Source organism: Sciurus vulgaris (genome assembly GCF_902686455.1).
Source record: "Sciurus vulgaris genome assembly, chromosome: 13".
In the NCBI taxonomy this organism is placed as follows: domain Eukaryota; kingdom Metazoa; phylum Chordata; class Mammalia; order Rodentia; family Sciuridae; genus Sciurus; species Sciurus vulgaris.
The window spans coordinates 94,763,748-94,778,801 of record NC_136474.1 but is presented as its reverse complement, the minus strand read 5'-3'; the positions used below and the strand labels follow the sequence as shown (position 1 = coordinate 94,778,801).

The 15,054-nt window shown below is 39.1% G+C and overlaps 1 protein-coding gene across 5 annotated transcripts in view; it reads left to right on the top strand.

The window, feature by feature from the left end:
- NETO1 (neuropilin and tolloid like 1) overlaps positions 1-15,054 on the top strand; it is a 105,992-nt gene that overhangs the window by 55,013 nt on the left and 35,925 nt on the right. For 2 of the 5 annotated variants that reach the window (XM_079109262.1, XM_079109261.1), the window contains exons 5-6: positions 10,897-10,938; positions 11,057-11,184. The exons of the other annotated variants lie outside the window; for them this stretch is intronic. In XM_079109262.1, the coding sequence (XP_078965388.1) occupies positions 10,897-10,938; positions 11,057-11,184 (170 nt within the window). The remainder of the gene's footprint in view (positions 1-10,896; positions 10,939-11,056; positions 11,185-15,054) is intronic. 5 annotated transcript variants of the gene reach the window in all.

Here is a 15,054-nt window from a genome sequence, read left to right as displayed (position 1 = left end):
TTCTCTGACAGTCTTTTACTTCCTTTAAACCTAAATGGAAGCAAATCTGCTGCTGTGGGAGATCACACACAGGCATCAAGGAAGGCCCTCGTTGTCCAACTGTGACATCAGACCCAGGATTTAAAAACTGCATCACATCCATTGATTAGCCTAGTATTACAATTATCCACAATATGGGTATAAGTTTGGGGCTAAGTAGTCACAGAAGGGCTTTTCATATCTAGTATATGTTGCTTTATGTTAAAGGAAAAGTGGTATCTAGCCTTATTTGGATATCTGTAAAGAGACAGTAAGAGCCATGTTACCAATTTCCTGCAATAATTCTCCAGACAGTCTCAGGCACTTGAATAAGTAAGGGGAATGCCTCGTTAACCAGAAGTTAAACGCTGCCTAATGAAAATAAGCGCAGAATGCCGAATAGCCAGTGAGGCTACAGTGGCATTTGATTTGTAAATGATGCCCACAGAGAAGCATTCATATCTCAGAGAGTTTCAACTGAGATTATTGTATCCATCAATCACAAAGGAATTCAAATTCTGAAGCACACACCCAGCAGATAAGCTCCGTTTACATAGCGCTGTATACTGTAGCCAGTGTGGGTCTCATTGGCTTCCTAGGTGATATTTGCAAGTGCTCTGCTTTGTATCAACCCAGGTTGATATTTCAAACCCCAGACTTCTACAAGAGTGACAGCTGAAGATTTAGAAGGTAGACCCCAAAGTGAGTGTTCTTAGATAGATATGGGTTCTGCATATTAAATCTTTCTGGTGAATTGCTCTTTAGGAAGTGAAGCATTTGATTTAATTTCCATCGTATACTTCAGTTTTGCTTTTATGTCCATTTCCCTTGACATAATCTGGTTACACATTTTTTTCTCATCATTTGGCATATTTATGTCCTACTAGTTCCATCCTTTCTACATCAGTATGTCATGTGTGGCTTTTGCAACAGGCATGTGTCTGAGTTGTGTGGATTTGAAGAGCAGAGAGATGGACGGAACACAAAGATTCTGACCTTGGTAAAGATTCTTACCCAAATTAGAGTTTTGACTTAAAAAGCTAGGGAGTGGGGAGTAGCTCAGTGTTGAGCATGTGCTTAGCGGGCAGGAGGCCCTGGGTTCCATCCGAGCACCACAAAGAAAGAGCCAGGGTTGCTGGACTTTGAAATAGAGAATGTGGTACCTTTTGTCCTTGTCCAGACTGATAGAAATGCATGCTATTGGCACCGCGTGAGCTTCTCCAGGATTATCAAGGGAGCCTCGTGCATGCTCCTCCGCCGGTCGATTGGCAGTGGCAGCGCTTGGCGTCCTGCATTGCTTTTCTCTCCCAGTTCCATGATGACCCCACTTGCCCATGTGTGCCGCTAGTGCCTGGCAGGAGAGCTGCCGCGTCCTTGCCAAGGGCACCGGCAGCGGGTGCTCCTGACGTTTCCATCAGAGGCAGCTCCAACTCTATTTAGGAGGGACTGAGGCTCGTCAGAGCTCCTGGAAGCAGGAAAGACCTAGCCTTGAGTCTACGTTTGCCTGGCTGTGACAGCTTTATTGTGGCCTTAGTGTTTATGTCACTGTAACCTAGAAGGCATCCTTGGGGTGCTTACAGTTAGGTTTAAAATAATATTGAGAAGACGAAACTTGCTCTAAAACATGCTTTGATTCTTGGCTTCCCTAACTTACCGGTTTTACGGGGATGTCAGCAGGATGTAGAGGACGGTGTGGGGCAGTGGCATTGCACACGTCACACACACACACACACACACACACACACACACCCCTGAGCCGCCTTGCCACAACACTCCCAGCTCTGTTGGAGCTGCAGCACTGCCCTCTCCGCAGCCTGCGCCATGCCTGCTGGCTGGTCCCACAGCAGTGCAGCCGCGTCTTCCTGGACCCTCGCTGCTCTCGTGGAAGGTCGCTGCTCTCCCGCTTCTTGGCGGAGCTCAGACCCAGTCCCGCATGGCTGCCGCAGCCTCAGCTCTGAAGCCCTGTGTGGTCAACCGTCCCTCTCCGCCTGTGCTGATCAGTGAATCCCGAGGGGTGATGGGGCAGGGGTGAATATGGACAGTTGAGAAAAAGACGACATGAAGGTGTGTCACTCCCGGATGGCCAGTATCACAGACAGGCCAGCACCAAATGCCCATTAAACCAGTTCTAGTGAAAGGATGGTTCAGAAGACGGTTCCTTTATTTAGGGTTCCATGTGATCTAGAATGTGCTCTGGATGCGTGAATGGGACTTTTCGAGAGAATCAATAGGGAAGCCATACTGCCAAAGGTCAGTCAAGAACTTGCTTTGAAGCCCTTGGACAGGAAAAGGGAAAAAGAATGAGAAAAGTTGTTCCATGGTAGCGACTTCAAATATACATGTGCCCCTTTTAAAGCAATCAAGCTTCTGCTTTTGTTGTTGTCTTGATTTCTGTCTGTCATTCTGCCCTTCTATGGTCTTCTGATGATTTCTTCTCTCTCACACAAGCTTTTTCTTTATTATGTATAGTAAATACTCTCTCCATGTAATCCTACCATTGCCAGTGACTATCTACAAAAAGTAAACTTTGTGAAAGCCTACTTAATGTGAGTCCAAGCAAAATCCAGCTTTTGGTTACCAATGTTATCAAAATAACCATGTTTTCTCAATTTATTTAAAAATATGAATATATGCACCATGAGAAAAACTATATATCACAGCTGAATCAAATGACAAAACAACAAAGCTATTATACAAGTCATGCAAATATCAATAACATTTTAAAGGGTTTAAAAATTTCTACCCTGTAAGTCTCTAATTTCTCCCCTGTAAGTTTTGGTATTTAAAATCTATATATGAGCAAATTTTATGCTAAGCTAGAAAAACTAAGTCATGACATATAAATCTATGTCCACAATGAATACATTACAAAGACAAGCTCAAAATGAGAAACTGATTACCAACTGTATGCTTCAAGAAAAGAGTAAATACTTTAAAGCAGTTTAAACATTGGGGTCTTCAATTTATACTAGAATGATGCTGTTTCAAGAACTAGAGCTGAAGGATATTAGATTATTAAAATAATGTGATTATGCAAGCTATTTTATTACCGGGTCATCAAGATCTTTCACACTTGGTTTTTAAAACAATATTTTAAATTTAGTTAACTGACTTCAAAAACTACAAACACCATGCACACCTGTAATCCTAGCAGCTTGTGAGGCTGAGGCAGGAGGATCATGTGTTTGAAGCCAGCCTCAGCAAAAGCTAGGCACTAAGCAACACAGTCAGACCCTGTCTCTAAATAAAATACAAAAATAGGGCTGGGGATGTGACTCAGTGGTCAAGTGCCTCTGAATTCAATCCCCAGTACCCCAAATTAATAATAATAATAATAATAATAATATTCAGTCTTCAGTGTGAAACACAATCTCTGCTATGGCAAGTTGCCAACAGATAAATAGGAATGGAAATAGGGAGCTGGTCATTGAAGTGTGTTGTTAGTTTGAGTATAAGAGCTGCTTCAATGAAGTTAATTCCCCAGACTGCAGGGCTTCCAAAGAAAATGAAATTGGTATCTTGAAGAAAAAAAAGAAAAATCACATTATGCTCTGTACTCATCTCATCTCTTGAAGCTTGGGTGTTCCCTGTTCTCCATACACTGCTTTTGTATCTTTTACCTCTAACACCTAAAACAAAATTTAAAATAATTGCTTCAAAAAATGTGGGTAGGAGATGTGGAAGTGATTTAATCAGAGTTGAACATGGACAGGCAAGAATGAGCAGACCATGGGGAAAAAGTTAAAGAAAGGAGCTTCTGTTTTTTATTTAAATGAGATAGGACTTACACAGATTTAAACTCTGAAAGGGTGTAGATGACAGAAGGTAGGTTGAAAATTTGTGGATGATAAAATAAGTGATGTGCTAACTGCTGTGAGGTAGTAGTGATTAGGGAACCCAGGGACATGTGGGAAAGGGAATTTCTCCAGAATACGATGGTAGAGATGTAAGAATGAGAGTGGGTCGGGATGAGGTCACAGGTGGGGAGCTGAGTAGCGTCCTGAGTCATGGAATCTGTGTGCTCACTCAAACTAGAGGACTGAGCGTGTTCCCCGGGCTTTTCTCTTTCATCTACTTCCCACACTCATTGCTACCATCAAATACAAAATAAAGTAATTGCTCTTTGTGGATTTACTGCAGGTTGTAAATCTGACCACATTTGCTGTAGACCCAGAGATGTCTCTGCTAGAATTACTCCCAGATCCCTCCATCAGCAGCAGTGCAGCCGCCACCCGGCTGTCCCCACCACCAAGCATGCATAACCACATGTTCTCCAAAGCAGCACCTCGCAGGTCTCACGCCCTCATCACACAGGTCGAGTCCAGTTCTTTGTAGAACAAATGGGAAATACCTACTTTCTTCTGTGGATCTTGATTGTTTACATTTTTAAAACATTATAATCATATTTTTATTTTTAAATCCTACTTCTAACATTATCCTTAAACCTATTTTTACCATGACAAAAATATTAATTTCATCAGTTTTATAAATAAAATGGTTTTAAGTCATCACACTTCCATTCAAGGGAAAACGGAAAGCAGTCGAGTGGAATGTCCAGACAGGCCCGGTAGATCAAGGGCATCGTGAGCATTTGCAAGTCTGTTATCAAAAGTCATGTTTATTTACAAATTCGGGGATATCCTCTATGAATTCATTAATTAGTCTTATGAATTCACCTAGAAAATGACAACATGAATTCTGGAGCTAGGCTGGCTGATGCGGATTCCAGACTTTACCTCTCATTAGCTTTGTGTTCTTATGCTACTGTCCAATCACTCTGTGCCTGTCCCCTTTATGGAAACTAGGCATGGTGTTTTATATGCCTCATTTCATAAGGCTGCAGAATAAAGGATTAATGAATTTGAAGTAATTAGAATAATATCCCATACATATTAACTATTGTGATAATGTTAACCATTTTCACAAATCTTGCAAAATTAAAATAGCAGAAATCAAAATCCTAAAATAAAGCATTTTAATTACATATATTTTAAGCTTTTATTCTTTCTATTTGTATAGAATATTGTAGAAACATTGTACCTCCTAAAATCTGACCATGTGTAAAGTCATTACTATTTTCAAAAATTTCTAGGAGATTGTAGTTAGAAACAAAATTGACAAATGCCCTCAAAACCATAAATTGACTCTAACATCTTCATTCTCTTATAGTATGAATACTAATATCTGTAAAATATTGGGTTTATTTTCCTGTGACTAGTTAATAAATTCTTTTCAATTAAATATTGATGCTACTTTATTTCATAATATTTTAAGAAGATTAAAATAATGCTAATAAAATTTTAGTGCCTCCATATTTTCCTTGTGATTTGTTTGATAAATAAGTAACCTTTTCAAGATCATTAAAATTTTTACTCAGTAACTCACAGCCAAACAAATGGAGACTGATAACTCAGGAAAGAGTAAGGATTTCACGCAACGTTGCTTTCAACTTCTGCTTATTGGTAAGGGAAGTGATAGTAAATAGGAATCACAGGACTCAGGCCAGCTGAGACTGTGGATAGTTGAGGACATTATTTACTAACGCCTCGTAGGTCTATCACATCAGGCGTTTGACCTGTGCATTGAAAACATATCTAAGAATCAGGGAAGGTTCTAGCTAGTTCCAGGGCCCAGTCAGACAGCTTCATTTGCATGAACTGTTGTATTGCAGGAGCAGCATCGGATTCTGTGACAGAGTAGCACTCTTGTTTTAAGAGCCCAAACTAAAAAGATCCTCTTTTCGACCTAGTTAAAAAACAAAACCAAAAAAAAAAAGAACACCACTCCTAGACAAATGCAGTTTTGTTCAACGTTCTAGAAAAAGCATTGAAGCTACTTAAATCTTAGATAAAAGCAAGTTGAATTTTTATAAAGTTGTCAAGCCCCCAAGTTTCTTCCACTTATAAAAGGAACGTACCTCTGCTGGGATTCAGTCATAGTCAATTAGCACACCAGTAGTTTGCCGACAGTTCATCTATCTTCTGTCTTGTGGCTAGCAGTATGAAAACTTCTTTGAATTGTGAAATCAGTACGTGGAGTAGGCTTGAGTTAAGGGTTTGCAACCCAGCTCTGTAGGAAGAGGCACATGATGGAGATGAGTGTGTGACAGCTGAAGTTCTGAAGCCTTGCTGGTCTCAATGCCGTTTGCACTCTTAAGCACTATCCAAGTCCTCCCAAAGGCTTTGACTAACTGGCTTATTCAATATTTATTATATTGTTTATTTATTATTATTTATATTATATTATCATTTATTATAAACAGAACCTTTTAGATAGCTATTTATTAAAAATTGCACCAATAAATCCACTATGTGTTAAAATGCTCTGCATATTTTATTAAATTGATTACTAGAATGATGTTAATAAATATTAGAATGTTGATTGGAACATTTTTGAAAATTTAATGTCTGACTTTTTAGAGAATACCTGGATTCACACACCTGCTTATGCCTTGAATCTGACATGATATGTTGTTTTGGCAGAAGAAGATAAAATTCAAATTCACAAAGCTATTTAACTGGTAAAGGGGAGGTTATTTTAATAGTCTTATAGATAATAACAGTAATTGTTTCATACTATACCAAACCTCAGCAAGTGATAAAGGTTAGTTGAAACGTGAAATATTCAACAATATCAATGAATTATTTTGTGTTTGTTACATTAAAATCCAGCCAATACATTTTTCTCTTCAAATGGCCCTTCTGTCCATGCATGATTGTGTCAGGTCAGATTATTCCCCTTGGTGAATTCTGGATCACTATGATGCAGAACTTCCAAATGTTGATACTATTTGCTTACATCAATGACAATCTCATTTAATAAAATTGTTCTAAGTATTGAGAAGCTGTCAAGTGCACATTGGCAAATACATTTTCTTCACTTGAATTTTATTATTGGCAACAAACATTGTCAGTTGTTTTTCTTAAAAGTCAACAGATTAGTTTTATTCATTTTCAAGAAAATGTCTGCCAGATATCCAAATTTGAATAACTATGTCTTTTAAGCAAAAATGATGCTCTATGAATAAAGCAAGCAATTCAGTTCACAATTAAAATAATTATGAAAGTGCTTTTTTGTGAATGAACGATTGTACAAGGTGGCCTGCAGCACCATGACTTATTCATAACCCATGTTTCATACTACATAAAATTAAGACATAAATTCAAGACTTTAGATATTAAAATTATTTTGTGCTTCATAAAGTGAATTTAAAATACAGTATTTTATCTTTTCTCACCCTGAAAATTCATGGACTTGTGCTCAGGATTGGTGCTAGTGTCCCATTATATTATTAGGACACCAGCAATTTGACCCACCATTGTTTTTGCACCATCAATGCAAAGGTCAACCCAGAAGTTCTAGTAAAAGTCAGAAGACTTGTTTTGCCAGCAATTAAACATTCTAGCCCAACTCGTATTTGCTGTCCAGCCTTCACATGAAAGATGATCTTCAGTGAATGGTCCATGCTGACACTGACCCAACAGGTCAAATAAGGAAGTTCAACCACGTCTGTACATACATCCATTGTTAGGCAAAAGTTAAGCTGGAGAAAACATATCAATTTTGTTCTCTTATTTAAACTAAAACATCAGTCCATGAATTATTATCTGGTTGGGAGGGAGTGGCAGCCTGGGGTTTTTTTGTTTGTTTTTGACTTTTTGTCCAGTAGGCATTCAGCAGTGGCAGCTACAAATGACCTTGTCTGCCTTACAGCTCTTTGTGCTTCTCAGCCAAGGTCATGCAGTAGTTTACCCTGTAAGATATTTCAGTGACTTCCCCATTTTCAATTGGAAAAGTGTTAGTTGGCCTTTAAAGAGAAAAGTATAGGAAAATCAGCATGAGTCAAGTAACTACTTTTCTATATACAAAGAATGATGTTAAATTCATAATATTCATGGTACATCTGCCATGCTGCAGGTCCTGAGCAGAGAGGAGATCAATAGAGAGAAGTTCCCTGAAAGAGTTGACTTTGTTATTGGCTAGTGGGAATAGACGGTTGGTTAAAAAGTATCCAATAGCAAAGGAAATAGAAAGTGGACTAAAAACCATGGAGGACAAAAGAATAGCTAGCTGGAGAGCTAGCGTGAAGGACAAAAGAATAGCTAGCTTAGAGAGAAATGTCGAGAAAAAGCTTTCTGAGAATACAGTGTGTGAGGTGTCAGCTGGAGAAGGAAAAACACTCAGCTATACAAAACTTGGGTGAAGTCTTGAAGACAGAAGAAGAGCAAGTTCTAGATGCTGTGGGTGTCGGAAATGGGCAGAGTGAATGGAAGTGGAGAACAGGGCCCAGCAGCACCATGGGGCTGGGTGGTCATGGACAAGATCACACAAACAGGTGTGGTCCTGTTCTAAGGGAAATGAAAAGCCAGCAGGAACCATGATTGAACTGCATTTTTAAAAGTTGCTTTGCAGAGAATAGGTTTGGAGAAATATCCAGGGAATGGAGCGCTAGTTTTTAAGTCCAACTTTATTGTACATCTCCATAATAACTTGCCATTGCCCCCAAACAACTTGGAAAATCAATCATACTTTATATTTTTAAATTGAATTTAAGCAATTTCAAAAATATTTTTTCTAGTCATATAAGCCACCTATAATTGTGGTATAAATGGAATTGCAAAAACAAATTTTTTCTCATTTAAAAAAAAAGCTATCAGTACTATCACTATTAATACAAAGACAAAAATAAATTTCCATTTCCCAGAACTGGCATTTCTCTCAACATTGTCTGGCATAAGTTATAAAAATGACAAATGTTAGCCTTCAAACTAGAAAATAGAATACAGACTATGTTTCCACAAAAATCGGAGGGACAGCCATGTATAGCTGAAATGTTCTAATAACATAATGGATAATGAGTATTAATAATGAATGCAATTAAACAGTATTCTAAAAAGTAAAAAGGATATAATGCATACCAAAACTTTAGATACCTGTTGGTGGACAAACTTGATCTAAAAATAAGGAAAATATGAGTGGGTCTCTTTAATACCAACCAAATCCTCAATGCTGTCAACACTCAGGAGTATTTCTCTAGAAAACTTATTCTTTTCTTGCACAGGATAGATATTAAATGAATATGTATTGGAAGAATAACAAAATGCCCACTCGATTAAGGTATTGAAAAATTCTATCAGGGAATTTCTTGGTTCACATTATCTATATGTCCTCACTTCTGCGCTTTTCATGGAAATCGCTTACAGGTATTTATTTTCCTTTTCTTTTTTCTCACTAAAGTAAAACAGCTTTTCAAAATAGTCACACAAAGTAATCTGTTTTTTTAAAGAATTTGTCTCTTGATTCCAAATATCTGATTCCATCCCACGTGCTCTGTAATAAAGCATGTTTAAGTAGTTGATATAACTAGACTGTAGCGGAGCTGATCCATACTGAGGGGTGGATAGAATGGTTTGTATCACTGTTTGACAAAACAGAAAGCAAACAACAGCGAGAACATTGCTTAATAAAGACCAGTAAACTAACACAAACTAACACTTGTAAACATACCTCACAAGTTTCGTGTCTCTGTGAGCACAGAAACAAAAAGATGCAGACTAAGATCCGGTTGTGCAACTGAGCTCACATGATCTTGGTATCTAGACCTAGAAAGAGTGGCGGCTTCTCCTATTGCATTCTTGGGTCATTTCTGAGCAATGCCTCCCACAATATCTCCAAGCGTTGAAGGATTTCAGGGTTAGATAATACTATAATACCAGTAGCATGTTGTTTCGCCACCATCTTTACATTGCATTTTGTGTATCTCCAACTGGAGATCACAGTCATTGATGTCTTCATCCACCCACAGGTGGAAGGAAATCCATTGCAATGTGGCTGAGGTATAAAGAAATGTGTTGTTTCACAAAAGCAAAAAGCCCCGAGAAGACAGAATAGGTTAACACAGGCCTCAGTGACATTCTGAAGGACCAGTTTTCATGTTTCCATTCTGCTCAGCATCAGTTAGCATTTTCTCCCCGTGGTGCCTCTCCACCTGAGACGTTGACCACTGAAATTGATTGCTTTCAACGGTTCCTAAGTAAAGTGACTAGAGTGAGTCAGGAAACCTGTACGTGTCTTGTCTCTATGTGAAGAACACTTTCTCACAAGTCCTTTCACAGGTTCACCTTTTGTTTCCTGGCTTCAAACCTATCTTAAAAACAATTCCAGGAAATGGGGATGAGACCAATCTTTTTGACTTATAGCAATTAGAGTGTTTCTGAGGCTCACAATGAAGTGAGTGTCCTCTGAGACACATAAATGAGTGGAGAAGGACAGATGCCTAAGCCAGGCAGGGACCCATGGGAGGAAGAAGAGAGGGTGGATGTTGAATTGACAAAGTAGAATGCTGAGAATTACTTTGAAAGCCAGTGTGTCACCAAATGAAGATTTGATGAACACAGGATAGCTCAGCTGCCAGAGGAGAGCAGCCCTGAGTCTTAAGTCTTAACTTTGTGCTTCCAATATTTCAGGTGAGAATTATGTTTCAACAATTTATAGAATCGCTTGAATCAGACAAAAGAATCCTGTGTAGAGTCATGCAGCTGACCCAAACCTTGAATTACCTATGCCTAAGTCTTACAAAAGTGTCTGTTGTCTGATTGTGGCATAATAGAGAATAAGTGAGATTTGTTTCATGATTAGATGCATGAATGGCATTGGAAGATTTTTTTAAAGGCTTCTTTTGTACTTTAGTAATGCAACATTATGTAAATTTAATATTTTTCTGTCCCAACATTACCGTGAACTTTTTATATTATTATTTAATTTCCCCTACAATGTTTTTTTAGGCTGATTCCTGGGTGATTTGATGGTAAATTACTCAACATTTTTGTAAGTAATAAATGCAGAATAGGACTAATTGTCTTTTTCTCAATTTTTAAGATCCTGACTTTAAGGACCTTGGAGTTTTGAAACCCTTACCAGGTTGGTAAAATAGATATTTAATAATGTTCAGAGGCCATTGTTTTCTGCTATAAAATATACTTTTGGTTTATTATTCAAGCTCCATTTCTGTGTGTTTGTTTGGCATCTTATTATTTAGCATGTGAGTTTGAGATGGGCGGCCCTGAAGGAATTGTGGAGTCCATACAAATTTTGAAGGAAGGCAAAGCTTCTGCCAGCGAGGCCGTGGATTGCAAGTGGTACATCCGAGCCCCTCCGCGATCCAAGGTCAGTCTTAAGAGGAAACCCAGACCTGAAGGTCGACTCGAGAATAGTCTAGAGTGAACATCTCTTGGAGGCAACTGGACGTGCTGAATCCATTTCAGGGTGCCGTCAGAGCTGTCCTTTCCTTTTGGTTTTGAAATGCAATCTGTCTGTCCTTATCCAATATAACTTTCTGTGTCATAATTTACAATACGGAGAAGGTGACGAAGGAATCACTTAGTAACCCAACGGAGACAAGAGACTGAAGTGAGTTTGCCTCTCTGAAAACTAGGTTGAAGCATTAGGCGTGACTCGGGTTCTATGTATCACAGTTATGCTCTTGATGTTGCGATCTGCAGTTTATTCTTTAACTTAGACTAGTGGAGGAAATGGTCAAGGATTATGAAACCATGTGTCTCTGGTATATAAAATGCAAGATGTGACCAGGCTGGGACAGTGGTGACCACAGTCCCTCAGAGAAAGCTCAGTCCCTGTGGTCCCAAGAGAACAGGCTCAGCCACACATACCAGTGTGTCCATCAAAGAGACTAGCAATGGTGAAGGGCAGGGAAAGAGCTGTGGTCAGTGTGGCCAGGTGAGAAGAACAGATATAGAGGACAGTGACCACAATGTGTCTTCAAGTGACTGACAGAAACTTGAACGCTTTGTAGAAAAGGTGAAAAAGGCAAGGTTTGGGGATTTGAATGACTGGGGTATTTGCATAGTTGGTGAAGTAGGTCATCTTGGCCAGGTCATGGTCTGGTTAATAATCATCTCAAGACTGTTCTGTGAAGCTCTGTTTGAGGGGCAATTCAGTTCCCATGGTAAGATGTTTTCTCCAGCTTAGGGGGTAGTCTCAGTCCCATAATGGGGTAATTCCTTCCACTTACTGGTTAGAAAGGCAAATGGAGTCAGAGAGAAAAAAAATGGAGTTGGTTAGGTCAATGACTGGGCCCTCCTTCCAGAGCTTGTGTCCATTGGAAAGGGACAGACTCTCTGTAATCGCCTATTAGGCTCTTTGTGGTGGTTAAGAGAAGATGTGCAGTCAATCTTATCAAATCCTACAATTTTTTTCACGGTGCTGAAAATCTAATTTCAATGTTGATCACCCTATTTTTGAGTGTTTGCAATACACTGTACAATTGCAGCCACTCAGGACATACTTCCTCAGGACAACCATATGCATCCTATTTAGAGACCCACCTTCAGAAATATTGGGAATGGGTGGCTTCCCCAGGTGCAAAGCTTTGATTATTTACTTTTCTCCTCCTTTTCCTCTTGTTCTTGTCACAGCAAAGCGTTACAAAAAAATTACTGATGACTAGATCCATGCTTGACTATTTATTGAGTTTGAAATAGTTAATTATTTCACTAATGCCACTATGATAGAAAAATAACAAAGCATACCAAATCTGTCCTCTGGTTTTCAGCTTATTACTCAGACAAATATGTAAAATAACATCCAAGCCTTAAGATCAGCCATCAAGGTGTAGGAAAGGATAAGTGAAGGAGGGATGAGGAGGGTGGGTTCTTCAGGAAGAGGGAAGAACACTGGGAAGCCATGGAATCATGAGAGAATGAGCTCTTCCATGGATTAAAGAAGCCCCTCTGTGGAGGGGCAGTGAAGCAGGAAGCTGAAGGTCTCTGTGGGCTTGGCAAAGAACATGGGCTCCATGCAGGTGCCTCAGTGATGTGGAAGAAGGGCGAAACAGGGAAGCAAGGTGAGCAGATAGCTTGTTAGAAGTCTAGTGTTTCCTGGAGAAGACAGGACAGGGACCAACACAGAGCAGAAGCTGAGCAGGAAGCTGTGCTCCACCTGACCCCCTGGCTGAGACCTGGATGCTGGCAGACAAAGATGGAAAAAGGAAGGACAGATACAGTAGAATCTGTAATGGACCATTCAGGCTGAGGGAAAACAAGAGTCACCTCTGAGTAGCATTTCAGGAAACACTGTGTCCTGCAGGACTCCTGAGTCTCCCTTGGACTGGTCTCTAGGTGCATCTGTACAGGAGACCAATACTCTTCGCCACACTTCTGCTACAGGAATCCAGAGACCCCTTTCCACCTTCCAGTTTTGACAGCTGCAGGTCTCTTTGCATCTGAGAAAATCTCTGAAAGAGTTAATTGCATTATGAAGAGAATATTTACTTCTTTTTAAAATTTTATTCACTTAAAAACTCTTGGCACCTTAATGCCATAAAAACCTACATGGATTATCAGAGAGCTAGAGTCCATTTTATTAGGATTTCTTATATAATTTATGGATTCACATGCAAGTACTTTCCACTTTTCTTAACCTCTATGAATGAAAGATTTTTAAGAGTTTTCACATGTGGGAAGTATGTGAGCAGCCCTCCCCGCCTGAGCCAGCAGCTCCTCAGTGCAACTTACAGGGAAGGTTTCCCTGAGAGGGCAGACACACACCTCTGTCTTCCAGCTGGTAAATAGGCTGTCTTTTGTACACTCCCAGAACAACAATACCGAGGGTACCTGTCTGTTACAGAAGTTGGCATTCTGTGACCCAAACGGGAAGCTGCCTGCAGAGCTGGACAAAGATGGCTCTATTGTGACAGGTTTTCTCTGCTAAATTAAAGGTTAGAGGACAGGAAGTGGCTTTGAATGCTGTGGAGAAAAGCAAGAACTGGAGATTACTGCCTGTGTGGGCTTTCTATTTTTATGAAGCTCTTAGTAGTTTAGGAGAATAAACTATCAAGCACAAGTTAAACTCAAAATGGCTTGCTGTGAATATTCAGCGATACCTGGTGACTGAACCATATTGCACAATGAAAGTGCTAAATAGCTTACTTGAATTCTTTTAAAGTTTAGATGAATCACATGTTGCTTCTCAGGTTCTGATAAATAGAAAATGTAATTTCTGACATCTCCTTTATTTAGTAAAAGTAATACAGATGATTCCCTTTAATTAGAATGTAATCTGTCCAGATTTCTTATATTTTGAAAAACCAAAGCCAGAAAAAATATTGACAATCAGCTACTGAGGAAGTCATTGAAGAGGTGATGTGTAGAAATACACCTCCATGAGCAAATATATCCCATACTTACAAATTCTGGAGCAAGGGTGGTAGAAGGCATTACTGTGTCCAGTTCTGAATCTTCTCCAGAGAAAAAGAAGCAGAATGGGATGAAGGGAGATCAAATCATGGATAACAGTTGGAACTTTAATTCTGGGAGGGCTGGACCTTGGGCATCTGCTGTACCCTAGTGCCAAGCAGAAGTTTGGCATTCAGTTAAAACTCTTGGAAAGAATAAATGGATGAGCACCCAGAAGAAAGGACATATTAGCAATCTTCAGACATCTGAAGGACTATCGTCTGAAGAGGAATAGACAATCTACATGGTTTAAGTACTGCAATTTATTTGACTTTTTGAAACTAGAGAAATGTGGCTTTTAATTCAATGAAGAGAAGGCTTTTGCTTTAATAATGGAGATCAAATGAGATTCCAGAGGAGGAATCCAAGCAGAGTTTGGCAAGGACTTTGTATATTAATTAAAACTCAAGTAAGTTTTTGGCAGAGATAATACGAAAGAACTCTCAAAACCAAATCCCACAAATCTATGATAAGTGATTTGCTCACATATTTGGCTAGTTAGTAACAGAACTGGCATGAGATCAACACCTCCTAACTCCTGGTACAGTCTAATATCACAAAAGCACACTATTGGGGGAGATGATCATGTTTGCTGAGACAGGAGAGGGAGATGGAGTCAAAAGACTCATAAAAGACATACTAAGGAGGTAACTAATTTAGTGAAGAGGTAACTAATTCAGTGAAAATTTTATTAGAAAATAAAATTCTAGTTTTTCTTATTTATTCATCATTTAATAGTTCAAATAATTTTTAATTTTTACTTAATTAAAAATATTTTGAGTCA